The 27,578-nt window shown below is 42.6% G+C and overlaps 3 protein-coding genes across 4 annotated transcripts in view; 1 reads left to right on the top strand and 2 right to left on the bottom strand.

Moving 5' to 3' along the window:
• Positions 1-767: 767 nt before the first annotated feature.
• On the bottom strand, positions 768-7,047 carry RBM43 (RNA binding motif protein 43). 2 transcript variants are annotated; one of them, XM_048954081.1, is made up of 4 exons: positions 6,939-7,047; positions 5,477-5,675; positions 4,900-4,994; positions 768-4,818 (listed from the first exon to the last, which is right to left on the bottom strand). In XM_048954081.1, exons 2-4 carry the CDS (start codon positions 5,670-5,672, stop codon positions 4,081-4,083), a joined length of 1,029 nt encoding a protein of 342 aa, XP_048810038.1. In that variant the 5' UTR covers positions 5,673-5,675; positions 6,939-7,047; the 3' UTR covers positions 768-4,080. The 2 variants fall into 2 exon arrangements, with proteins under 2 accessions (XP_048810038.1, XP_048810039.1); XM_048954082.1 differs by lacking the exon at positions 6,939-7,047 and adding an exon at positions 6,092-6,200 and having other exon boundaries at positions 784-4,818.
• The window catches only part of TNFAIP6 (TNF alpha induced protein 6), a 41,253-nt gene continuing 20,642 nt past the window's right edge, over positions 6,968-27,578 (top strand). Inside the window, exons 1-2 of the mRNA XM_048954085.1 lie at positions 6,968-7,036; positions 18,592-18,746. Of these exons, the coding sequence (XP_048810042.1) occupies positions 18,744-18,746 (3 nt within the window). The 5' untranslated portion in view covers positions 6,968-7,036; positions 18,592-18,743. The remainder of the gene's footprint in view (positions 7,037-18,591; positions 18,747-27,578) is intronic.
• On the bottom strand, positions 7,923-15,062 carry NMI (N-myc and STAT interactor). The gene is made up of 7 exons (XM_048954084.1): positions 14,717-15,062; positions 13,073-13,180; positions 11,609-11,771; positions 11,021-11,127; positions 10,715-10,904; positions 9,943-10,049; positions 7,923-9,151 (listed from the first exon to the last, which is right to left on the bottom strand). Exons 1-7 carry the CDS (start codon positions 14,735-14,737, stop codon positions 8,963-8,965), a joined length of 885 nt encoding a protein of 294 aa, XP_048810041.1. The 5' UTR covers positions 14,738-15,062; the 3' UTR covers positions 7,923-8,962.

Below are 27,578 nucleotides of genomic sequence, written 5' to 3'. Positions count from 1 at the left end.
TGATGGCCATGGCATGCTTTCATCACAAGTGTCACGCTTCTGGGTCTCCGGGGTGGCCAGATGGAGATGGACGAGGCTGACAGTCATCTTGAAGAATCAGTCATTGAATTTTCCTACCTATATGTATGTATTTAATAAGATGTCTCCCCGAAGCAGCACTTCTTCCGTCAGAAAATGTCTTTCTGGCATTGCAGCCTTTCAATAAGCATGACAGGTCTTTTGTAGTAGGTGTTGGATTCTTTTTTTTTTGAACAAATGCATAGAGGAAGTTTCAATGCGATTCAAACATTGCCGAGACAGATTGGATGACAACAATTATACCTGCAAGAAAGATCTTCCAACATACCAACCAACCCCCTTCCCACATGCTTTGCAGGCACCTTTCACGCTGCACTATTACACGTGCAGGTACAATGGGGAGTAACAGAGGCTTTGTCCTCCCTGGGCCACACCAGAGCTTTGCATCAGCGATGGCAAAAGCACTCCAGTAAATCATGTCTGCCTCCCCCACCCCCTCAGGCCAGCAGTGAGATTGCTTTTCCACCAAATTGTATAATATTTTCCCGCTAAGGGATGTCAAATCCTCTCTCTAACACTCAGGTTTCCAGACAACACAAAAAGGCGGTTACCCACTGACCACAGTGCGGTGCTGCCCTGCCAGGAACAGGGCTGATTCTGCTGGTTGTTGTGGCTGATTATTTTATTTTATTTTATTTTATTTTATTTTATTTTATTTTATTTTATTTTATCATTAAGGCTTTGTCTTAATGTCAGTGAGAACTGTGCCTTCAGACAAAATTAGGCATTGTATTTTTTTACTCCATGAACTGTTACATTTCCCCATCTGGTAAAGGGCAGCAAGCGTCGGCACAGCAATAAGGACAAATATTTTGTTGAGCTCCCAGGAGTGAATTCTCTTTTCAAATTAAAAGTGCAAATCTGGTGCTGAGAATACTGAGTCAGCACTGATGGTTTAGATCCAGGAATTGCATCTGATACGCTTTCCCAGATATTTTGCAATATACACAAATATTAAATCCCTTTTTTGAGTGGAGCTCAAGTTATAACAGTGCTTTGCTTGCCATAAAAAGTGACCGTGAGAATAATAGCTGGCAAGCCTCTTACCAGACCTAACACCAGTCTGCTTTGCTGTATTTGTTTATGTGTCAGCACTAAGGAAAAAATCAAACTTTCTTTTTTTTGCTGAACATCTATTTTTTTTCCACAGCGACTGCGTTATGATGGAAGGAATACATTTCACTTACAAGGTTATTCTGCTGAAACGCTGTTTATATCTTACAGCAAACATGGCTCTATCCTGGTGGACCACAGTGCATGTTTTCACCTGCTGAAAAAGAAGGTTGCTGTGTGGAGTTACATCTAAAAGAGCAGCTCAGGCAGTCACAGCACGTACCACAGCCCCTTGGCTACCAGCACTGACCCTGTGTGGGATGCTTGCTTTGAGCCCTGCCCTTGCTGGGCCACAAGGAACCACCAGAGATGAGAAAAGTGAGGTATTCCAATGCAGTGCTGCTGCAAAACCCACCTAAACTAGCAGCCCCAGAGATCAGGAGCATAACAATAGATGGTATGTGCTGGTCCACCATGGACTCACATCCCAATTTACTCTAAAGAAATGACATCCAGGTGTGGGACCAGAGGCAGCAGATGAGACACCCCAGGAAACAAGGCAGTGCTGGTGGCAGTGCACCTGGTGGCCCGAATGCTCAGCTGACAATGGGCTGATGGACCAGTGAATCTGAAGAGGAGCTGTGACAACTGCTGTAAAACAGCAATAAAAGTTTTATTCAACTGCAGTCTTTAAAGGACTTTGAGGTTTTGACCTAAAACCCAGACAACAAGGAGTGAGCAGTACCTCTACCAGTGCTGCTGTCAAAGTTGACTCAATGGATTCATCCCTTTCCTGACCTGCTGGTATTCTGACTGAGATCAGTGCTGCTGGTTTATGAGCCCTAAGCATTTCTGCAAGTGCATAGGAAACTCTAGGAATCAAAAACCCCAACACCGAGACTCTGCAGAAAGGAGAATGGAAGGTCAACACAGACATTAGAAAAGAGAACTCATTTCATTAAAGCTCTGACCTTCATGGAGAATTCTCTCCTTTATGAGGTCAAAAAACATCCCATCCTTGCTTAAGCTCTGTGGGGAGCACTAAAAAAGGGCAAGGTTTGGTCAGCGGGGAGCAGGAGGGGCCCTACCAGACCAGGCTCTGGGCACTCTGCCCTGCCCCCCTCCAGCCTCTGCATGTACTACTGCTACACAGGAATCTGGCATAGATATAAGCCTTTTAGCACTCCTCCCTCCCAGTTCAGCACATCACTTCAGCTCATCATCCTCCCACTTTGACAGTGTATTTTAAAACACAGCACTGGTACTAGTTTAACCACTTTTATCTTTCGTTGGCATAACTGCAGTGGGTAATCAGTCACGACAAGAAAATGCCTTAAGCATGATGAGCTTCCAACTAAAAGTCTAGGAGTTGCTTAAAGAACACAAAGCATTTTGAAACACATTTCTTTAATAGGATCATACATTCCATTTCATAAGGTTTTCCTGTATAAGAACTAATGGTCTGCAAGTGTTAGCAATCTGCACGTTCTGAAATCACAAAACACACTTTCAACTTGGCTTTCTAAAAAGATCACAAAAGGGTGCAAATTTGGACTAATAATGGATCTCCATGGAAAAGGTTTAACTTTAAAACACATGCTCTAAGCTGTCACGTTCCTGTGGACTGCCTTGATCCCCAATCTCAGTGAATGAGGCTGAACTTTTACAGCACTCCATTTTAACGCGTGAATCAGATGGAATTCTGTAGTGAGCACTCAGTTTTAACTCCAGGCACTTAACTCTAGAAATGAAAGCAAAGAGCAAGGCAGACACAAGTCCAAACAGTAGACTTAAGGATGTTTTTTAAAACTATATGCATACCTCGACCTATCAAAAACTGAAAATGTGTACAGCTGCTAACAAAAGAAATATTCAGTGTTCTAAGGCATTCAATTTAGAAAGTAATTAACACTAAGTCTTCATCAGGCTGTCCTGTCCTTACAGGAGATGGCAGAAATCTCCACAGTCTGAACCTCTGACACGGTCTGGAAAACACAACTGGAAAGCATTAATAGGATAAAGGTGTTCCTGTTCTCAGTTACAACTACTAGTTATTGCATTAACTTATCAGTTTTGCACAGGAAAAAAAAAGGACTACTCCTATCTGGTGTATCTACACCACTAGATGATTTAGATCAGAAAAACTATTCCCACGTTGGGCCTAAGAACTGTATAAATAGGGTATGATTTAAAAGTTTAAATGTGCCAAGATTTTACATCAAAATTATGGATATACTTCCATGTCTAAGTAACATGCTGTCCAGGGACGCTGCAGCTGCTGTTACTACTGGATAAAAACCTGCTATTGCTCCTACAAAGACAAATTCAGTTTCTTCTCTCAGGAACTTCTGGTGCCAGCTTGTAAGGCCTTTTTCAGGACATGAGAAGCCTACAGATTTATCAAGCATTCCATCTTCTCAAGTACTAAAGTTCTACCTCTGTGCATCTCAACAAGAGCTTTCTTCTGCAGATAAGGGCAGCAGCAGCAAGCCACCAGTCCTATCTTCAGTGGTCATCTCCCTGCACAAAGAAACACGTGAATTTCTGTGCAGGATTTCATACCAGGTTGGTTCACTCAGCTTTACAGTTACCATTTCTTATGCTAAAGAAAAATCTTCAAAAATTCTTCTTTTCACATCATAAGCTCCATGACAGCAAGACAAGAGTGCATGTGGCCAGAATGCAGCAAATGAAAGGAAGAATGTGTCTCTGTCTGGACGGAAGAAACTTCATTTCTTCCATCTTGAAGCTCACCAGAGATACAAAGATCATTTGTTCCTTGCTCTGAACTTTATTTGGTATCTGGGGAGGAATGGGCTTTTTCATCCTGATGCGCAGCATTCCCAGACTGCATGTAGGAGAAATGAGGCAGACCTGAAGTGACACGAAAGTTTGCACCAGAACAGCTCACTACAAGCGCAATGTGCAACAAACATGAATGCTATCTTTCTACCTGTTTTGAAACGGGCTCTGAACCTTTTTGTTCACTTCCTGTGTAAATTCAAAAACTGCAGAAGAACTCCCTATCACATCAATATGAGTATCATAAGGAATAACCAAAACATCGGGGTAGCGGGATCTTACACTTTCACACACCGATCTGTATTTCTTCTTATCTCTGGTGCACTTCTCAAAGCCGATCCTTTCTTTACGTAAACTGTTAAGAAGTTTGATAGACAGATTTTCAATTTTCTCCTTGACTCTTAATACTTGGCCGCTATCAGGCCTGTTTCTGCCCTTCTGAAGATGCAGTGTAGTTATATCACCATCAGTGATGTCAGAAATCACAACATCAGCATTTGCGAGGAGTTCCTTGGCAAAGAAGCACTTCATATAGTGGTATATATCCGTGTCAAGAACAACCACTTGCTTTTCCCCTTCAGCATCATGACCACAATTATTCACCTCTCTGCTGAGTGTGTGTTTGTTCAGCCTCTTCTTTGGTCTCTGATGGGACTTACTTGCTTCATTTTTATCCTCCGAGAGGGATTTTGCTTTTAGTAAAAGAAAGTCTCTTAGCCGTTTGATTGTTGGAAATGACCCTTGAACAGAAATATGCCCATTGGATTGCAAAGAACCAAAGCTCAAAGCTGTGCTCTTCTTTTTAAGTTCTTGTACTAGATCCTCCAAAACAAATTTATCTTTGAAAACAGACATATCGAGGACAGCTGTGACAGAGCTGAAGACCTGAAATTGTGAATTAGAGAAGTTAGGTAATGGTTAACATAGCTAAGGAAGCACAACTAGATAAAGTGAGGATGAACTTACATTTTCACAGTAAGGGGTGACTTTCAGAGGATAGTATCTGGGCAGCCTCCTGTCTTCTAGTCGATGCTCATTCTTCTGTAGAACACTCTCTACAACTAAAGAGAAAGCAGATTCACTTGTTTGGCACTAGGATAATGTCTTATTGCCAGTCTGACAGTACATCACTGTGTGGGTGTTTTCCTCCTGATGCTTTCCCTAAAATTTCCATACATACACACAGGTGATCCAATTCATTGCATTAATTTGCATTAGTCAAAATGGTTCAGAGAGACAGAAGCCTGTCTCCTTACAACAATAATTGTCAGAGATTTGTTCCCAAAGGCCTGACTCCAAAAATCACGTTGTGCAGTGTTTAAGTTTGTCTCTAGAAACAAACAAAAGTTTGTGCAAAGTCTCTTCAGAATCATTACTTCACTGTACAGAAATAAAATCCTACAACTCTGACTGACTAAAGGCACTAAACTAAATGCCTTCCTTACTAAATGCCAGTAAGGAATTTATAATCATTTGTTTTAGAGTAAATGTTCTACGGCTAATTTTTGGGAGAACGTTTCCTATGCTCTATTAGTGTGAATACCTTCTTGATCTTCAAAAGTTATATATGCAACTCCTTTTTCCCTTGTTGGATATTTCACTTCTTCCACATCTCCACCATTATTCTTTGCCTTTTGGAAATGGATCACCAGAATGTCACTCATGACATCATCGTTCAGAACACCATCTGGAACACCAGAGATGACGATGGTCCTTGCTGATTTAGCAGCCTGTCCCATGTCCTGCGCAGAGAGAAATGGCATGCTGTCAAAACAGTGACCTGCACAGAGGTTACCCAGAGCCATCATGGCTGCTGAACTGGCTCCCTTTTGTTCAGACGACCCGTTCCTTTCATAGATAACTAAGATTGCTTTGTCAGATTCTGATTTCAATGAGTGCCAGATTCCCTCAGGCACCTTCACATTACTGTGCAATAAAAAAAGTGTTGCTTCCACACCCTCGGTATCCCCTTTTGTTAAAGCAGTAAAAATTAGAACTACATTTAACAGCTTCCCAAATGAAAGGCCCAGTGTTAGGCTGGTACGATTGTTTGCTCTAATATGCAAGATTTGAAGGAAATGGAAAATGTTAATTGCATGTACTGTTCAACAAGGGCTCTCTTTTCAGAGTGTCAAGGTCAGCTTCAGACAGTCCTTACTTGTTAAATTCACAAGAGCTGGGATGAAGGGTTATGCTGTGACTCAGCTCTCTCCATTTACTCAGAGGACAACCTTGTTAAATTGCAAGAACGTAATCCCAGCCATCTGAAACCTGCAGTGCATAAAATAACGACACACATGATTTTCATCAGAGCCAGACCTCCCATTGCTGCAATACACGAAGCCCATCCTAAATAGGATTTGCATCTATGCCTTGTTAGGAAAAGCATCTTTTCTTTCCATTCCTGCTACATAAACACTATTATTTCAGTGAAAATACAGAAAAACGCCACAAACGATGGGACTCTGAGGAGATTTTGCAATGGTTTGTTGGCTTGGAATGAAGGAAAGGACGGAAGGAAACAATTCAGCACGTTTGTTGATCCAACACAACCCTGCCTGCGGCAGGGGGTTGGGACTCGATGATCCTTGGGGTCCCTTCCAACCCGAGCCATTCTGCGATCCCGTTTGCACGGTTAGTGTTCGCGGCAACGAGCTGTCGCTAGCTCCGGAGTGACCACGCGAGGACCGTCCTTCAGCCCGCGTTCTTCAGGCTTCTCTCAGCTTACACCCTTCATGCCCCTCTCAGGGCTCGCATCTTCCACGGCTTCTCCGACAAAGCCTCTCTGCTCTGCGCTGTGCGGATCACGGGCACTCACGGAGCCCTCAGGTCGCGCACGTTCTGCCCGGATGCACACAGCGCAGCTCGGCGGCTCGCCTGAGGGCAAGAGGCTCGGCAGGCCGTCGGCTGTGCCGCACAGCGCTCCCGCCAACCGCGGCGGTGTCGGACCCCGCTGCCGCCTCCGTGTTGCGCCCCCCACTCCCCACCCCGCGCCCCACACTTGCCGAGGCGTCGCCGTCCGGAGGGCGGGCGGTTTCTGGAGCACCGCCCGCGTCTCGGCTGCCGATCGCCGGGCCCGGCCGGAGAGAAACGAAAGCGAAAGGTGAGGGCCGGGCCGGGCACGGAGCCTGCCGGGGGACGCCGGGAGCGGAGGGAGGGCTCGGCTTGGGGAGGACACGGGCGGAGCGGCGGGTGGGCGGTGAGGTGGAAACGCTGAACTCAGCGCCGGGAGGAGCGGAACGCTTCACGAACCTCGGGAGCTCTGTTAAAATCGCTCTCGCTTTTGAGAGCCTTCTCGCTCCTCCCGCTCCGGGACACCACGGCACAACGGTAACGCTTTCCTTTCCGTTGAGGCTGCGCTGCTCGCCGTTCAGCGGTGAGGCGGGGTTGAAGTCGCTGGCGGGCTGAACCCAGCTTTTCCCCCTCTTTCCTTTCCTATCCGACCGACGCCGTTTAGGGAAAGCACAGACGCTCGCGATCCCCCGCTCGCTGCCGTTCCCCGCTCCCACAGCCGAGCGGCGCTCCGTGCCGTTACCCGCACCGAACGCCGAGCGGAGCTGCAGCCCCGCGCTCAGCCGCCCAGCAGGCAGCGCCTGACGTGTTACAGAACCACGGAACGGCCTGGGTTGCAAAGGCCCACAGTGCTCATCCAGTTCCAACCCCCTGCTGTGTGCAGGTCACCAACCAGCAGCCCAGGCTGCCCAGAGCCACATCCAGCCTGGCCTTGAATGCCTGCAGGGATGGGGCATCCACAGCCTCCTTGGGCAACCTGTGCCAGTGCCTCACCACCCTGTGTGTGAAAAACTTCCTCCTCATATCCAAGCTAAACCTCCCCGTCTCAGTTTAAAACCATTCCCCTTGTCCTATCACTGTCCACCCTCACAAACAGCCGTTCCCCCTCCTGTTTATACGCACCCTACCAATATTGGAAGGCCAAATATTGGATCATGGCAGAGAAAACACCCACTCATGGAGGAGAAATCCTCAGCTTTTGCATTTCTGTTTTATTCCAAAGCTCTTTCAGAGTCAGAACTGGAAACAAAATGGCAAGTTTACATGCAAGAAAAACCCCACAAACTTCCCCTAAACCCTCTGTGCCTTTTTCCAAATGCCCCCTAATGCATCGCCTCCCAGAGCTGGCAGCCTGGCCAGGCACATGCCACTAAATAAATACCTCAGGCCTTGCGTGCACCATCACCTTGTTTCTCCAGCTCAGCTCCAAAACAACTTGTTTTAAACAATCATCTGATTTCACAACTGTGAGATGTTACATCAGAAAAACAAAGAAACAAAAATGCCAGTGTAGAAAAAAAAATGTTAAAAACAATATATCAAACTATTCACTCATCAGAAGCTCAGAACCATTTGGATTAGATGGTGGAGGAAGTATCAAGGCCAGCACCTTTACAGCTAAAAGCAGTTTTAGTGATGTGTCTTTTCTCATGGGTTACAAGTAAATCTGATAAGTGATATTTTTGCACTCTCCTTTCACAACCAGCATGTATATGTTGGATATAAATACATATCACTACTGTTGTAGCTTTATCACCAATTCAGTAATTTATCTGATGCAATCACATAAATGTTGCTTTCAAGTATTTGAGTTATGCCAGCACACACCAATAAAACCCCCAGATCTGTGGATTCATGAAGGTGCTTTACACTGGGTTATGAGTGGCTTCTGTAACAAAACTGAAGATGGAATCTGTTAAAGTGGGGTAAATCTATAGAAAATGGACAAGATACAAAATCTGTGAATTTGCAAGAAGCAATCATAGATTAAGTTACGTGTGCAGATGAAGGCTTTCTCCATGACTTTCATCAGGAACACCTGGAACACTCAGCATTAAGTTCTACTGAATTTCTGTTCAAAGTTCATGCCATTAAACAAATCAGAAAGGTAGTTCCTCTTTTTCAATTTCTAAACATTAAGGCACAATTGTATGAGAACCACTGGTGTAACTTATCCCTCTGATGAAGCAAAAGCTCACAACTTCTGAGAGAGAGATACACTTTTTTATACAGCATTCTAAGCATCCTCTTCAAAAGAAACCCACACAGCTCCTTTTGATACATATTTGATACTCTCTGTTTCCCCACCACCATTACTAGGCTTCTGGAAATGAATTTCAATCATATCCTGCACACTTTCCTCATCATCTTCAGTCTCTTTAATTCCTTTCAGTAGAATGGTCTTTGTAGAAATACCAGAAAAGAGCTGTTGAGGGAAGAGAAACAAACTTGTATTACACAGCAGCTGTTGCAGGTGCACCTAAAGGACCTGAGATACTGGAAACAAGCATCCGTCGGGATCTTTGGTTACATGTTATGATTTTGGAGAATGCACTACCATCTACAACTGAAGATAAAAGGAGTTTGGAACCCCGTCACACACTGCACCCGCCAAGAATGCTATCTCATAAATGCACTCTCTCTAGTCAATGCTTTAATTATAAAGGCCTGATTATACACACAGCACTGACTTGATTACAAGCTACTCATACAAAGCCAAAGACAATTTCAGTGAGAATATCATGAGCAAGCAGACAAGCACCACAGGAAAGCAACTTATTATTTGGGTCAAACGACTGTGTGAAAAAATGAATCAGCAACTGTTCCACAGAACAACAAGGCGCTCTGCTGAGATTATCAACACAGCCTCTCATTAGGGCTGAAGAGGACAGTGCTCTGTGCCATGGAAGCATATTGCTGTGCTCCTGTTAACCTGCTTCACAAAGTGTTCTGTGTCTGCTTCCCGCCTGGCACAGGTGTTATGGTATGTAATGATATAATCTGGTCAACATAGGTATGCACACCATTTTTAAATCATTTTTTTTCACAGTACAAAATATAAGACTACCAGCATGTTGCAGAGTCACACTGGTACTCAGTTTGTGAAACTTAGTATAGAAAACTTAGGCAGTCCTCAGGAATGAAAGTTCTGCCCATTTCTTGTGTTTCCTATGGATCTGATCTGCTTATGGAGTATCCTGAACTCGAGTATTTTACCTGAAGCTTTTCCAAGTGTCCATCAGTGCTTGGGGACACAGAAATCCTATGGCACCTTCCATTTACATAGAAAGGGTGTCTAGCACATCTCACAATGCTGGCCATTGCTGCAAGGGAGAATGAGAAAAAGAACAGTAATAGAACCTAAAATGCATTCTGTACACACATCAAAGAGCAGACTAACCTTTCTCACTTGGATTTAGAAATAAACATATGATAGTGCATTTGCAGGTTCTTCATGTGCAATTTGAAAACAAAACAAAACAAAACAAGCCTTTATTTGGCATTTCCAAAAAACAAAATCAGTAAATACCCACAAAAGCTTCTGAAATAAATCTAAAGCAGCTGTTCTAAATAGATGTGGCTCCACTCATCTCTGTAGATTTTCATGCACTTAAACCAGAATGCCTACAGTTGGGCAATCTGAATGCTTCTCTCAGTTCATTGCTATGGAACAAGAACTAAAAATCAAACATGTTTTCCTTATTTTCACAAGACAAGTGTCTAGCAATCCAAAGCAAAAAAGGATTTCTGACAAAGTTAAGAAAGAAACAAAGAGGACAAGCTGCATATCAAGTCATGTTTGATCAAAAAGGAATGTGATGAATACTGCTTTACTCACAGATGTGTGGGTGAACCTACATCTTTTCCTGATCTATTTAATTCTCCTTGGGGAAGAATTAGCTGCATTCACTGGTTAAGTTAACTCAGAACATAAGGGAATGGACAACATGGCTTGTAGATCCAGCTAACAAAACATTACAGACAATACCTCCAGGTCTAGTGAAGGTAATAACAGCTGTTCTGGACCTCTTGTCATATTTTACATTTTCTACTTCTCCTCCTCCATGTTCAGATTTGTAGAAATTCAGCTCTAATTTGTCTCTCATCCACTCATCAGGAATCGGTAGCTCAGGGATGTCTGAAACATTGATCTTCTTTCCAGAAATTGTGACGTGGAGCTAAGGAAATAATTTGTGTGTATTTTGTGATGGAGAACACACACAAAACCAAACTTAAAGCTTTTTAAGTACTGCAAGTGTGTATCTTTATATAATTTTGCATTTCAGTTGATTACCTCAAATTTGACTCCCATTCCAACTGTGAAAGGCACCACTTTCACATCTGCTGTAGTTCCATCCAGGTTCACAGTATGCTTACCCATCTTTGTCAGTCTCTCAGCAACTAAGGAAAAATCACAAGGTTGCAGGTAAGGAAAGCCTTGTTTAATCACTGTAACTTGACAGTCTGTCAGTCTCTTAAGCAAAATCTCCTTTTACATTGTTAAAGGAGAAATAACTGACAGGCAACCATATCCTACTGCCCACAGCTTCAGGCATATCTGCTTCTGTTCAGTCTCACCAGCAATAGGCAACAGCTAAAACGCCATGCTATCTTTAGAATAAAAGATACTGTCAAAAGATACTCTCACTGTATGAAACATTAATACTAGACTTTTGGTATTTCTGTTCAAAAATCCACAGGTAAAAACACATCACTGCCAGCTGCAGAGAATGCCTGCTAAGACTGTTAGATTTTAGCTGGAATAATCGAAACCTTTGTATCCTACCTTTGTATCTACAACATACATGCATAATGGAGTCAGCCATTATGGTAATGAAATACATCAGAGACATTAATTTTATACTTAAAATATGCATCATACCTTCTTCATCTTCCAAAGTAAGCAGTGCTTGGTTTTGGTTCAGTTTGAATGGGATTCTTGTTGTTACAGAAAAAACGCAGTGGGTATTCGTATCTGCAAAGCCACCCTCTGTGTCTTCCATGTGAGTGAACTCCACTTTCATTTCTGCCACCTTTTTTTTAATCTAGTATTTTAGAATCAAGATAGAGGACAAACTTTATGCAATTCATTTCATAACAGAAAAATAAATAGTACAGCCTTGCCTCTATGTCTAAAGGTTAAGAGCCGTGCAGACTGAAGTCATAGCTGTCACAGAGGTATAACTGCTAACCACATTGACTTGCTGCAGATGCCTATTCCTCCGATTTTTGCCCATTATTTTAGTTTTTCTCTATTCTCTCCTTTGATTAACTTTGAACATGAGCTCGACCTCATGGGGGTGTTCAAGGAAAGGCTGGATGTTGTGTTGAGGGACATGGTTTAGTAGGAGCTATTGGGAATAGGTGAACGGTTGGACTGGGTGATCTTTTAGGTCTTTTCCAACCTTAGTGATTCTATGATTCTATGATTCTATGACCTACAGGGGAAAAATTCAGTGGAAGTCTACAGGTGTTCTGATCTGTAGAATTAGAATACTTTTGCTAAGTAAAATCTGCAAAATGCAAGTATCAGTGTCATCACACTATCATTTATTTTTACTTACTTGCATTATTGTCCTACAGCAATGGTGAATCTGTTAATAAATTGCCTTGCATATCACCGTTGGAGTAAAACAGAAGTATTTTATAGTGAGGATAGGTTAAATACTCATGAAAACATTGGTGAGGAAAACCTACTTTAATAAATACCAGGGAGTTTCAGATGTCTCTCTTTTCCCTTTTGTAACTGTTTCAAAATAAAAGGAAAATACTCTTTACCCCAAGACAAAACAGCCAGAGCAATGAAAGCATTTCTGCCACCTATCTTCAAAACTAGTATCTTATCTAGGAGCTTGTTTTCTTTCTGTTCTCACTACTGCCAAAGGACACATTCCTTCTGCCATCCTCTCACCCAAGAAATATTAAATGCAAGCACTTGAAAAATGCAATATTATGTGCATTTTTTTACTCCAATGTCTTCCACTTAATTATTTTCTGCTTTTCTTCATTATTCTCATATCTTCAGTACCACACACACTCGTATTTGTTTCCACATCCCTAGTCTTCACATTATCTTGCCAAGTAAAGTAAGAAAATAAAGCATCAAGCTGACTTTATACTGACATCAGTTGAGGCTTAAATGCTAAGCGAGGCTGGATGTGGCTCTGGGCAGCCTGGCCTGCTGGTTGGTGACCCTGCACACAGCAGGGGGTTAAAACTGGATGATCACTGCAGTCCTTTGCAACCCAGGCCATTCTGTGATTCTAAACAGCTGACCTCAACAGACTAGAATTGACTAAAAATGTGTCCTTTTAAAATAATAATTGTAAAATATTGCAAGCATTACCTTACCATCCTGTGAAAGCGCTGAACAACATTCTGCAAGCTCTTCTTTGAGCTTCTCAATCTCTCTCTTCAGCTCAGCATTCTCTTGGTTTAGCACAGAAAGTTCTGTCTACAGCCCAAAAAGGATTAAATGCAACATTAAACACATAGAAGATAAAAGTAAAAGATAAAAGTTTGTTTCAGCAAAATCTGTAGTCATTAGAAAGTGTTTCAGCTTTGTAATATTATAAACGAAAGCCACGCATGAGGCATTTTTCCACAACTATCTGCAAGGCAAATCCACTCACCAAGGAGCAGTTTTGATCAAAGCAAATTGCAGTAAGGCTTTTCAAACAGAGCATTCGTGTTTCCAAGCATATACTGTGCAGAATAAATCAGCAGTTCCATCTCAGAACCGACATCAACACAAACGTTTCATCTTTCGTACCACGAGATCTACGTAGCTCTTATTCCCAGTTCTGAAAAGTTTACCAGGTGAAGACATTCTAGCAGGTAAGGGCACACTAAGGGCCTTCTAACTAAATCCAGCATTTCCCAGACAGGGAACAAAATATTGAGAGATGAAAACATTGCAGATGTAGTGAGTTCCATCCACATGCAACTGGAAGAGATTTCCCTTAATGTCATGAAGCACCTGAGACGTTCATACCAGCACCTATCAGCTGAAGATGATGTGAAACAGAAGCCTGATGATGATAATGACATCTGCTGTCTATAAAGTCCAAATATTTAGGACTGGAGAGGCAAAAGCAACTTTCAGAGAATCACACACCAACTTGAATGAGTGCAGCATCATCTGCACACAGGTAAAGTTGTTTGCACACATGAGATACTTCACACAAATAAAACACAGAAATAGCTGTGCCTAAGAACATGTGTTTGAGCAGAACCAAAGCTGGAACAGAACTCTGTATGCAAAGGTGAAACAGCTGAATGTCATGGCTATGTTATCCTCTGGTTTTTATTCTCCCTGCAAGTAAATATTTCCTGCTAAAATAAAGACAAGTCATGTTCATTTTATTTTTTAATGCTTAACCTATTAACTATATTTTAATAGCTTGCAATATGGAAGCATAACGTGCTCATCAGAGGCTCTCAGGCTAAACAAAATGACACTGAAACAAGCTCCTTTACAGCCTGTGGAAGATTCTGTTGCTGTACTGACGACTACACAGCGCTTTGAGGTAATGAGCCAATTTGTTCCAGAAAGAAGAGCCATCTTCAGAACAGTTCTGGCCCTTGCCCAGCTTACTGTTACTTAAGAAATGCCAATCCTTTGGGTGCTGTAACCTTCTCTAGGCGGTGCTGGGATTTAATGAAGCAATGGAAGCAACCCATTCAATCCCATTCAATTCTATCTTCGTCACACAAAGCTGAAATATATCAGTTAGAGGAGAATCTTGGAAGACTGTTTTTTGTCTTCATTTTCCACATCAGATCAGTCTCAGTTTCTCATTACTGTAAGACTTACTTTATTGCACCAGTTCTTCTTCTGCCACTGAAAACCTGTGTTTAAAATATTAGCCCTACAGTCTGCAAACTGGTAAAGCTATTTCAACTAGAATGGAAATTCTACTCTTTTCCAACCAGTACTTCCCTCACAGTTCCAGAAATACTGACAGCCACGAGCAAGCTTTCTCCATACCTCATAGACATCCTTAGACATGTCACTTTCTTTATTAAGTTCCTCTTGAGCATCCTTTAGCTCTGTCAGCTCATGCTGTATTTTTTCATATTCTTCCTCAGCAATTAATTTGCTAAGTTGAAGGTCAGCTTTTGTTTTCTCAGCTTGTTCAAGTCTTTCCTGGATGGTAAAAAGACTTTTAGATTTTCTATCTCCACAAGAACAAACAAAACCTTAGGTAAACTCTTTACACGTACTTAGTTTTAATGTTTTGGATAAATATTTCTCTTAGACATGCAAGTGTAGCCACCACTGAGATTAGCATAGGCAAATAGCATTAAAGGAGAGAGAGCATGTTAGACAAACATATTATGATGGGGAGAGTGGATTGAGATGTAAAAGGATGGACTAATGCTCTTCCAAGTGTCTTTCATCTAATTCCCACGATTCCACACACTTTACAGAACTTGCCTTCCATTTCTCCAGTTCTTGTTTAAGACTTTCCATCTCATCTTTTGGTGTATCAGAAGGGTCAGGGTTTATCACATGCTGTAGAGAAAAGGCACACTGAGTTTTATTTCCCAATTAGAGAACAATCAAAGTACTTCATAATTAAACGTTCCTAGTATCTGCATGCCAGAGGATAGTATATAACATTGTTTCTTAATTCAAAAGTCCAAATCAGTGAACCACCTTCATGGCTGGACAGGACCAAAATCTAAGAAAATGGAAACTGGTCAGTGCCCATTATTTTCTAACTATCCAACTGGAAGCACTCACATGCTAGTTTGTGAATAAACCATAAAAGCCAGTGGTCTCTGTGTTCTTCTGCTGAGACTTGAGCACCTCAAACCCACACAGGTTTATCCATAGGCTTTGTCAGCAACTCCTCTAAGAGTGTGTATAAAGCCTGAAGAGAAAAAAACCTACAAAATGAGAGGTGTCCAAGCTCAGTTAGATAAGGAACTGTAACATCGGGCAAGAGAAAGGCAACAAAGGAAATTCAGATTGTAGGTATGTCAGGGCAGTTCACAAGCACAGGGAAACAGCAACTGGATAAAGCCCAAGAAGAGAGAAAATCTCTGTTCTGTTTTGTTTCTATGACTGCAATATTCTGCAAGGAGAAGAAAAAAAAATCCAAGGAGACCTACTGAAGCAATCCCTCCCTTTTACTTAAGATTACATAAAACTTGAATGTGAGCCATGAGAGTCAGGCTTGGAAAAGGCCTGTTAGATTATCTAGTTAATTCTCTTGATAATTCTGGGTTTTTCCTAAAAACAATAACATATAAAATTTTTTTTTTTTCAACTACTTTGTCCAGTTTCAAAGTCCTGTTAAGCAACAGGGAAATCCCCATCTGTGTATAACTGAGAACCAGAAAATATTCCTTCACCGTGGGAGTGAGCACAGGAAAGCAAAATGATGCATGTGCTGCAGCTGGAAGCTGAGAAGAAAGGATGCCCATTTGCTATGGAAAATGCTCTAAGGCAGCAATTTTCAACCTGAGAGCAACAACAAAACAAACAGGAAAACACAAGAAATCCAAAGGAAAGTTTCATCCAAACTGCTTCCCATGCTGCAAGAACTGGGTTAAGGCAAGCACAGGGAGAAAGGAAACCCCGGAGAAACCTCCACGGAAGCAAACAGCAGATGAAGCAGGACGAGGACATTCTAACAGCATTGGTAATGCAGATGCTTTGGGATGGGACTCTCCTATGGAGGCAGAAAGCAGTCAGGAAAGGAAGCCCAGGGCCAGGCCCTGCTGCAGTGCAAGGTGCAGAGGTGTCACACTGGGCAACGTCACCTGGAAATGAAGGTGTGATTAAAGGAGGTGGATGAGGAATGTCCCACCTACTGAGGATGGAAAGAGGTGGGACAGGGGTTTCGGAAGCATTGTGCCAGCAGTCCAAGCACAGATCTTCACTCAGAGAAACTGTTACCGAATACATCAGGAAATACTTACAAAACCATTATCTTCCAAGGAATGCAGTGGGCTTGATAAATCCATTGGAACCTGAGGGGAAAAAAAATTACAAAGTTATGTCTTTTAGTGGCAAACGGTTCAGAATGCAATACCATATGATGATTCAACATTTACTAAAAAAAAAAAAAGGAATTAGATGCAACAATGATAAATACAGGGTATGTGAAGCCTCCTTCCCTACTGCACACGAAAGCAGAGTTGCGTATCGCACAACTGAACATCTCAGCCCTGAAACACGGGTGGTGGCCTTTCTGCTCTGTGTAGCGTCTCTAAAGCGCAGCCCTGGAGGTGCCCGAGGCCACGGGTGGGCGCTGGGCAGCCTGAACGGGGCGGGCAGCCAGCTCAGGGCAGGGGTGGCGCTGGGGGTCCCTTCCAAGATGAGCCCCCGGCCCCACACAGCGGTACCTGCGGAGCTCCCGTCGGGATGCCTCTCCCTGCCCCCTTCCCTCCCGCGGCCGCCGGCTTCTGCTTTCGCTTTCCCTCCCGCTGGAGGAGGAGCCGGAGGTTCCCCAGCTGCTGCGGGCCGTTGTGTCACCGCTCCTCTTCCTCGAAATCACGTGAAGGAAGGTGGTTCGTTCGTCCTCCTCCTCCAGCGGCGCGGCGCGGCTCGCCGAGGCGGACGGACAGCTGCGGGGCGCTGCGGGGCAGAAGACGGAGGGAGCGGGGCACGGAGGTGTGCGGGCTGCCAGCGCCCGACTTCACTCATCTCTTGGCTGGAAGCTCGTAGCTCGGCCTGTGGCCTTTATGTCCTCAGGCTTGTTTTGATGAATTTGTTTGTTCTAACCCACTTTATCTGGAAACAATTTTGTGTTATAAAGAACAGGTGACTGGGCAGTGGCAAAAGACGTCAGCGCTTGGTGACAAATAACCCATTGCTGACGGAAGTGCTGCGTTATAAAAAAACAACTTATGGAAAACACAGACCTCTGAAAACTGAGAGGTGCTCCTTGGGGCAGAGGCAGCTCCCTATCTTGGGACAGCCCGCCATCTTGGGACAGCCCGCCATCTTGGGGGCAGCCCACTATCTTGGGGGCAGCCCGCCATCTTGGGGCAGCCTGCCTACTTGGGGACAGCCCGCCATCTTGGGTCCACAGGATGGTGGGGGTGGCTGCCCTCTCTCATCAATCAGAGGAGCACAGTTGCTTTATGAACCCTTCACTATATAAATCTCCCATGAGCATAAAAGTGCTCAGAGGCTGATACATTTGGAATGGGGCAACACAAGATGAATAGTCTTTAACCAAGCCAACCAGATGGGTGTTGGTCTCGATGATCTCTACAGGTCCCTTCCAACCCCTGCAATCCTGTGATTCTGTGGTTAAGTGTTTAAGGCCTCTGATTTTTATTTCAAGTCTTTTCTCTGGCTATAATGTATGTTTGGTGACTCAGATTAAAGCTCTAGTCTGATGATTAACCTCCATTTCCGTCTGTTAAAAAAGCCCCACTTATGACTAGATCTGCAACTGCAGGTTGGGCATGAGGAAGCATTCCTTCTCCAGAGAGTAGTCAGGCAGTGGCACAGCTGCCCATGGAGTGGGGGCTCACCATCCCTGGGGCTGTCCCAGAGCTGTGGGGATGTGGCACTGAGGGATGTGGGCATTGGGCATGGGGGGTAGGTTGGGCTTGAGTATTCTAGAGGTCTTTTCCAACCTTAACAATTCTGCGATTCTAACTGTACTTGCACAGCACAGAGGTAGAGGAGCAGAGCTTCAGTACACATGGAAATCAGCTTAGAGAAGCCAGAAAATGTGGGCTGATGTGAATTATCTTTGCAGATGTTTGCTGTCCTAGCCAATGGGCACTCATTCTCTAAGGAGACCTCACGGAGTAGCTTTTTAATGCAAAAAAAGTGGGGTAGATTCCCATGATTATAAGTTTGAAGTAGAAAAAGCTCTGTCTCTTCCTTTACAGGGAGTATAGAAACTTCATTTCTTGAGCGATCCTTCTTCACGTAGCATCTAAAGGAAAGAATCTCATATGGATCCTGAGCGGGGTGTACGGACTCACTTCATTCAGCAGATTATGTTGGTGGAACAGACTGAACGCATAGTAGGAGCTGTCAGATGGTAGGTGCAAAGCGTGTGTGCTTAAACATGGAGAAGTAAAGAAAAATAGTACCACAATTGTCTTTCATCAGCAGCTCTTGGATTCGGGAGCAGACTGTGTCCAAGACCGTAGCCAAGCAGTCAGACACCGATGGAGTTCAAGACGGTTAATATCCATTTAGATACACATAGCAGATGAGCTGCAGTCATGAACAAAATTTTGGGAATGTCTATGGCCTAGGCCAACAAAATGCGGGAAAAAGCGTGTCAAGCTTCCTTAAAGGCTGAGCTGACTAACTTTTTGAATGTTCCCCTCAAGGCTGCAACCAGACTTGTACTCATTGGCCAAAATAGTTTGCATGGCACTGTCTGCCGAAGTTAATTAGTTTCCAGCATTTCAATTTATGCCAAATCGATGGATAATGAATTAGAATACGACATCGTCACTTAGCAGATGTGGAATTATGCTTTCAGGGAGAAGCAGGAATATCTGTAGAGCAGATTGAGAAATTGTTTGGCCTCTGTGCACAACTTGAGGAAGCCTGCAGATCTCAGATATTTTCCTTTTATGGGCCATTCAGTTGGCACTGAATTGCACTCTGCTTGAACAGCGGTCACCTTGTGCCACCAAATTCAGTAGGAGTTCTACCCATAGGGAAATTATTACCATAGCTTCAAATGTTCTTATCTGTTTTTTTTAAGACCAGTGGATGAAACTATCACCCTGTATTATTATTTTTTTAATAATTATTTTTCTGCCTTGACAATGGATAACTGTTTACTATTGCTTTGTAAACACAATGTTGGTTACTAATGAGATGAGTAAAAGGGAGAGGTTTAGCTGGAGTAGCCAGGGAGGAGGAGGAGGTGATTATGTTATGATCTAAGTACATCAGATTTCAGAATTAAATGTCAGGGTGGAAGGCTGTTCTCCAGTAACCATGATCATGATGGGAAGTCACCACAGATCTGAAAGAGCCTCCTTCCTCTTAAACTCCAGGGAATAAAGCAAAGCCAATCTGTTTACATGGCCTGCTTTGGGATTTGAACTGAACAATGTGTTTGTGCTTGTTTTGGGAAGGAAAGTTATTGAAGATACTGAACTGGAGCAAGTCCCTTAATTCTGGAGTTGACTTTGAGTTTATTTGTTAACTGATTTTCCATGAATTCAGTGTTAACCACGTATGAATCAATGTAATGGGAAAAGCATTGATTTCATAACTCCAAAGAATCTAACTAGAAGGGAATATCAAGGAGTACAACAAGCATAGAGTACAAGAAGCTTTAAAACTCTTGGGATTTCTGTGAGCAGACTGCATTGATACCAAACTTGTTCTTTTGGAATTTGAAAAACTCTTGATAAGCCTACAAATCTGAACTGGAAACTTCAAAAGAGAACCACGATCCTTCTAGCAGCACAGTATTAGAGCTCAACTATAGCAGATCATAGAAGATATAAATTTCCAGATTAAGCTGGAAGGTATTTACAGCCGTAAGCCTGTTTTTTATTTGTACTTAAACAAGTTGACCGTGTCTCAGTCTGATGGTAAAAATCAAAATACCAGAGTATTCTGGTTCTTTTTAAGTCAGAATGGATCAGAAGAAGGAAGGAAATAGAATTTTGGTGCTTAGCTCATAGCTGTGATCATGAAAACCTTGCTCAGTGCCTGACCCTTGAACCTGGCCACAAAACAAACTTGTTCTCTAGACAGCACTAGTGTCATCTCAGATGCTGGCAGTTCTGGAGTGCTTTAGCTTAACGTTATGAAGCCAGATTCAGCCACTGAGGTGTTCCAATGGTGCTTTGATGGATCTTTGGTATTTTGATGGAACCATATTCCACTGCTATCCAGCGTGTTTGGTGCTTCTTTTCAAAACAAGCTAGCAATGCTTAGCACTCCCCTCAACTCCTTTTCTCTGGGACAAACAAACCAAGGGACCTCAACCACTCCTCACACTCCTTGCCTTCAGACCTTCCCCGTCTTTGCAGCCCTCCTGTGGGAGCTCTCTAATAACTTCACATCCTTTTGATACTGTGGTGCCCAGAACTGCACACAGTGCTCAAGGTGAGCTCAATTCCAGTAAGTGGAGTTCAGAGATATGATTCCTGTTAATCAGTGCTTTTTTTTTTCTTTTTTTTTTTTTCCCCAAGTGTTTTCACATTCAAAACAGAGACCCCATGCTCCAGAACAGCCAGTATCTTGTGGTCAGATATTGTCAAAAGCAGAGAGTAGTGGGTTTGACCCCTCTGCAGTGAATAGATGTGTTGCAATGCCTTGCAGTTCTTCCAGCAGCCAGCCTGCTTTAAGGGGAAGATGATAACCTGCAAACAACCTACAAACCTGGTCAAACAGAGATGCCTTCTATGTGTCCTTAGTTCAGTGCCAGGGATAGGAGAGGAGCACATCTTATATATCTTGTATCACACTCTTATATATCTTGTATTCTTGGTAGCTGTAGGTGATCTTTTATGCACTTTGCTGATAGTTCTAACCTCACTGCTGAGGTCTCACATCCTACTGCTCTCCAATGCCAAATGTCCAAATGTCCAGTGTCAGAGACAACGATGGTCGTGTCTCAGAAGTAGCTGCCCCATCTACTCTTGCCATTCATTTTTCCCTGTCCTGAGTGTTTATGTGACCAAGGGACTGTTTAGAGTGGGAAATTAGCCAGCTTAAAACCCCTGACAGAATTTGGGTTTTAGCTGCCTTTCATCCAGTTTATCTTGTGTCCAAAAAGCAGTGTGACATCCCAGGAGGGGGTGGCATGGAGCAGAGTCAGTAGTCTCAGTGGGGCTTATTTCAGTGGTTCTGGTATGCAACTTGGCTTAAAGATCTCATCTAAATACAGCATCATTCTCTGATGTAGTATACAGAGCCTTGGGGCCATAGAGAAGTTTCCAGATTTTGTTTCAAGAGGCATACATTTTGGGCATTACAAATGTTATTGCTTTTTTCAGTCTTTAACTAGCAAGGCAAGAGAGAGATATATACCTGAAAATGAACATCCAGCAACTTCAGCTGTCAAATATCTTTCTCTTACAGAAGTACAAATCAGTATCGAACACTGAGTTGGGAAACAAATACTTTATAGCAATCTACATCCTTTACAGGAAAGATTCTGGTGAGTGTCCAAACAGACTTGGGAATGTTTCAGCTTCTCTAAGATGTGTGTCCCAGAGCACAGTACTATGAGGCAATACAGTGGTTTAGTAAATAGTCCCAGCATGACTGCTTGAAGGCAAACAATGAAGAAGAAATCATCTAAGATGCACGTTGCTACGCTTGAATCACATGCCTGTTCTTGGGCTGTAAATCACTGCATGTTAATGAAATGCTTCTTTCAGATAATGTTGCTAGTGCTTCAGTGCGGATTACTGGTTTATATAAGAATAAATTCCAGCATGCAGGCCATTTTATACTGAGAGGTTGTAGATGAGAGGGAAGGCACAGTAGAAGGAGGGGGACAAGGAGATGTCCTTGTCAGCAGTGTTAGTCTCATCTTCTCTTTTCTGTGATAGATGTCTAGAAATTGATCCATTATATTCCTTAGGAATAAAAACCACTGCCTGCATGATTCCAGGTATGAGCAGGGATAGGCTGAGCTATGGCCATGGCAAAGGCTGTGCCCAAGGGCATGGCGTTTCTGGGATGTGAATGACAGATTCTGAAATTGTCCATATGAAAAAAGGATCTTTTCTGTTTCTTGCCAGATTTTGTAGTCAGCCGGATTTCTTCATGCTTCCACATTGTACTCTTTCAAGGAAATCTTTGGGGGAATGCTTACCTCAGCGCTTCAGTCTCTGAAAATGCTTTTTGAAAGAGATTGTGAGATTTCTCCCATCTTTCATTTCCAAAGAGTGCGTAATACATACCATGTGTCATGAAAGAAACGCTGAGTTAAAGCATGTCAGATTCCGACTTAAATGGAAAGCTATGGAGCAGCTGGGCTAAGTTAAGCAGTAGATATGTGTAAGTGAAGGCATGGTGATTCCCTGTTTAGAGGGTATCTCAGGGAAGTAAGGTAATGCCAGCTGGAGCCCAGTGCTCTGCGAGGTCTAACATGAGCTGTTCTGTGGTGATGTTACTGGAAAAGCTCAGAGCTCAAAATGCTGAAGGAAGGTCACTTTGCCTGAAAAACCATTAATGGAAACTGACTGTATTGGGTTAGTTTACTGACACTGCTGCTTTGGTCAAGTCATATCAAACCCTAGTGCAGATAAGCCCTAGGATTTATTAATCAGTATTTGAGTATTGGCTTCCATGAGCTTTAACAAACCTAACCTGACTGGGAAAATTGAGTAAAAATGAAAAGCTCACATTTTTAGAGAATGCAGCTTCTCTTTCCAATTTCTGCTCCATCCTGAAGCCTTTTGGCAGAGCCCGAGCTGCAGAACATTGACTAGACTGCCTGCAGATATGTGCACGTAATTCATTTCCATCTCTCTTTTTTTATTGAAAGGAACAGTGTGAAGCCAAGTACTGACTAACAGCTGTCTCTTATTCTCCTGTGGAAATCCCACTTACCTTCTCCACAAAGGTATTTCCACAGACAGGTCCTCTAGGGAATATATAGAGAAGATTTCATGGGTGTTTCGTTCTTTTTGTTTCTTTTTTTTTTTAACCACCATAGGTTTAGTTGTTCTAGATGAACTTGTATGGCTGATTCTTCCCATGCTCATGCACATAAAGAGATCTTCCAAAGATAAAGGCACAACATCTGCTAACCCAGCTCACTTCCAAACAGCACTGCGAACTCTTAAGAGCTTTGTCTCATCTTTGGAGCTTTGTTTCCTTAGCACTATTCTGCTGCTGATTCTGGCTGAAGATGTTTTGCTGCGCCCAGCTTTCAAATGAGTGGTGCGTGTTCCCTGACACCCTTTTTCAGATCTGACAAGTCATCACTGTTACACACTAAATCAACATTGACAGCGTCCAGTGTGATGTTATCTGCAGCTGAAAGCAGCCTTAGAGTACAGTGTGTGAATGTGAGAATGTGTATTTTGATTATTTGCCCACATAGAACATAGCTAGCCATTTTAGGGAGGAGAAAACTGTTAACAAATATAGGCAAAAGAGTTGTGCAGAGGAAGGGAATGCATCAAAGGAGTCAAAATATTTGTTGCAACACCTTCAGAATGAGAGCATTTTACTTTTCATTTCAGGTGTTTTAGAAAATAGTCATATTTCATAATAAAGGCACTGAAAACCTGAAATGAAAATGAAATACTTCAAGCAGAATTATAATATTGACCCCAAATTATTCTGTTTTGATAAAAAAAAACCAACACTTTATTTTGAAGAAACAGAAAAAAAGTATTTTTCTCTAACTTTTCTTCTTTGGCTTGGCCAGCAAATAGGATGTCTGTGTTTTTTACTGCTTTAGTTGGATCTCTGTACAAAGGCTTCTCAGTAATTAGCTAAGCAGCACAAGTGCAGGCAGTAACAGGCTCGCATCGAAGTGCAGGACACTCAACATTCAGTGGAGTTTGGGTAAGACAATGTGTCATTCTGGGTTTTTGGAAAGATGATTCATTCAGCGCTACAGATTCATTGCGGTTCTCTGTATTTGGGATATTGATTTTTTATTTGCTGCAGCTGTGAATATTCAGAGAGGACATTGCAGCATTTTCTGGAACGACAGCCAGTCCTGCTCCTTCTGCTCACACTGCCTGCTGGGGAGCTCTTCACATGTTCTGCTCAAGTCAAGCTGGCTTTCCTGTAAGATATCTGAAGCTGTTCTGCAAACAACTGATAATTGAAGCCTGAATATATGCCACAGGGAGGGCAGCACATGTCTGGAAATGAAAAAAAAGAGGAGAAAGCTCAAGTAAGAAGTAGGACCCCTTTCAGTGGGGGAAGGAGTCTTGCAGACTACTTGTTCCTGAGATCAGCAAGAATTCCCTTTCTACCTTTTCATCTTCAAGTGGCAGGACGTTTTTGTGTTCCATTTATATCCCCATTTTTGTATTTGCTGCCTTGTCTGGGAGAACACTTAGGAATATTTACTGTCAGTTTCTTAGTAAGATAACAAACAAATCATATCAATCAGCTGCACTCTGAATAAACAGAAAGTGGCAGTTGTAACACCTCTGACCAAAAACATTTAACAGCAATTAAGTGGTTTACATTTATCCAGTTTTGACATGTGATTTTGGTTTTAAAAAAATGTAGCTTGTCAATGTATTCATATAATTGAGTTAATCCCTCCTGGAAAGGATTGCTTTGCCTATTTGGATTGTTATTTAGAAGGGGAGTATTCTGATGGCACGAAACATGGGCCAAAGCTGAAAGCTGGCAGAGGAAGAGAAGCACAGTCAGAACTTGAAAAACAAGGAAAAATAAATACTATATAAACAAAATCTGGTAAATCACATTCTGCCAAGTCTGTGAACAAAACAAAAGGGCACTTTCATGAATGCATGAGTAGGAGGAGTTCAGGACTACAATCACGTAAAATGACTTAATGGAAAAATGCTGGTGCGAGATAAGAGAGTCCATTTTCTTTCATAATGAGGAAGAGAGCAAAGAAATTGTACCTTCATAAAAATAAAGGAAGACTAATACCAACTCCATAACACATGCATCAAAATAACCTGGGAGGGAAACAGTGGTTCACAGCCAAGGGAAATAAACCAAGCATGAGTGGAACCACAGGATGATTGGAAGAGGAAAATATGATGTTATTCACAGCAAAGAACTTAGTCAGTGGTATTGCACATCAGGCAGCAAAAGCTGGGGATTGCCAGTTTGGTGGGACTGGACTGCTGGTAGCCAGTCCTTGACTGGAGATGGTGGTGTGGTTGTCAGTAACTACCTGGAGGAAAGCCTACAAACACCATCACCTCAGACGTAGAGGGACCAACCCTCACCATTATATCACCATGTCTATATATTATGACACCACTTGTGCAACTGGGCATTTCCAGGATTAGGACACCCTACCAAGAATATTAGTTAGCATTTTGTAGAATGCTGTGATCATGGAATTCACAGAATCATTAAGGTTGGAAAAGACCTCCAAGATCAAGTCCAACCGTCAGTCCATCACTGTATTCACTAAACCATGTTTCCAAGTGCTACATCTGTGCATTGCTGGAACACCTCCAGGAGTTGTGCACATGAGAGACACTGCCTTATTTGTCTCCAACTTACAGAGTGTGAATTATGGCCCCATGTAAGCAAGTGCTTACTTTTTAGTGCTAGTGGTGGCAATGGTGATGAGGAGATGGATGGACTAGATGATCTTGTAGGTTGTTTCCAACCTTGTGATTCTAAGTCCATTGCCTAACTCTTTTCAGAAGACTAGAAAAGGTGAGACAGAGATCTACTGCATGATATGAAATGGAAGAAAATGAAATACAAAAAAGCTGATAAAGCCATGGAGTGACCACAGAATTGGGAAAAGACATAACTTTGATTTCCTCCAAAGCTGAAACAGCAGGAAGGAGGAGAATGAATATGCAGTGTGGTAGGAAATGAGTATTATAGGCATAAAGGGACATCTTAAGCAATGACTACTGAGACTAATGCACTGAGTGTGTCATCACCGTGCTCATCTCTCTGAGTTTCAGAAAGGAATTTCTCACAATACTTCAAAGCAGATTTATGTTTATGGGCAGCTTTTATGGGTTTGGAGGCACTGCCCTTGAGCTACAAGGAGACTGAGGCCAAGGGAGGATTCTGCTGTGCCATGCCAGTGTCTAGGATGGATGCAGTCCTTAGCAAAGGACGTTCCGCTGGAAGATGCCTGTATTCAGTTATAAATCTGACACAGCACACAAGATGAGGTGAAATGACTGGAAAGAAAAGTGTTTGAGGGGGGAATCAGGACAGGGAGTGAATTGAGGCTGAGAAGTCCTTGACCGAGCGCAAGCACTGCCCTGTGACAACTGAACTGTGGGTGTGTTATCAACATGGTTTTTCTCCTAAATCCAAAACACTGCCCTGTATCAGCTGCTAGGAAGAAAATCCCAATCGAAGCCAGGATATTGTTGGAGAGAAGAAAATGTATGTAGAGCAGACCTCATCTTTGATATTGCAAAGCAGGCTGCTGGCTTTTTGAATGTTAGCATGGTCTGAGCATTCCCTTCTCTAATATACCTGGCATGAATATTGGTCAGAAAGAAAGCATTAAGAACACAGAGCAGGAGAGGTTTTGCTGACCTTACAAGGTCAGTTTTTCAAAGTATTTAGGTACGTGGCAAGACTTCCATAAGTATTCCTGCCTCCACTCAAGGTAGTGTTTTGCTTCTGAAGATCGACTGCTGCCTGTGTGCATTGTGATGGGGATCATTCATCTCCCAGTGCCTCAGCAGTGAATAGTCAGGCAATTCATGTAGATACACATTCTGTAAGAAAAGGAAAGCATTTTTTCCTTTCTGTGGAAATAGTTATTCACTGTAACTTATTAACTGTCCCATAAGTCAGCATCTCTACATGGCACACATGAAAGGATTTCTTAAAAGCCCTCTTTTTAAAGCATGTAAGCTTACAGGAATGTTTATTTCTTCAAATTGTTTGGACACACAGTCTTTCTTGCAGTAATTACCTCCATGTGGTTGAAAAGGCACCACAGATTTGACACTAATGTTTCCATCAGTGTAAAAATATGTAATATATAACATTGGGTTGGACTGGATGATCTTTTAGGTCTTTTCCAACCTTGGTGATTCTATGATTCTATGATTTCTAGAATGTATTGCCTTTATACAAGGCAATTTGTGTAAGTTTGACAGACACTAACATTCTTATGGACAGGTTTACCGAAAAAAAATCACTTAACCTTTTAAATAGAATCTTTGTGCATGTGTTTGTGCATCTTTAAATTCCTCCTGGTGTCTGAGCTCAGCCT

The sequence above is a fragment of the Lagopus muta genome, chromosome 8, assembly GCF_023343835.1.
Source record: "Lagopus muta isolate bLagMut1 chromosome 8, bLagMut1 primary, whole genome shotgun sequence".
NCBI lineage: Eukaryota > Metazoa > Chordata > Aves > Galliformes > Phasianidae > Lagopus > Lagopus muta.
The sequence above is the reverse complement of the archived record's forward strand: the minus strand, read 5'-3'. Positions and strand labels throughout refer to the sequence as shown.

Excerpts from the sequence above, each read along its gene's own strand:
- RBM43 (XM_048954081.1), bottom strand. The coding sequence starts at position 5,672 with ATGGGACAGGCTGCTAAATCAGCAAGGACCATCGTCATCTCTGGTGTT. Across the intron at positions 4,995-5,476 it reads AACTTTTGAAGATCAAGAAG|TTGTAGAGAGTGTTCTACAG; the intron begins GTATTCACACTA and ends CTTTCTCTTTAG. Across the intron at positions 4,819-4,899 it reads TCACCCCTTACTGTGAAAAT|GTCTTCAGCTCTGTCACAGC; the intron begins GTAAGTTCATCC and ends TCACAATTTCAG.
- NMI (XM_048954084.1), bottom strand. The coding sequence starts at position 14,737 with ATGTCTAAGGATGTCTATGAG. Across the intron at positions 11,772-13,072 it reads CGCTTTCACAGGATGGTAAG|ATTAAAAAAAAGGTGGCAGA; the intron begins GTAATGCTTGCA and ends CTAAAATACTAG. Across the intron at positions 11,128-11,608 it reads TACTTTGGAAGATGAAGAAG|TTGCTGAGAGACTGACAAAG; the intron begins GTATGATGCATA and ends ATTTTTCCTTAG.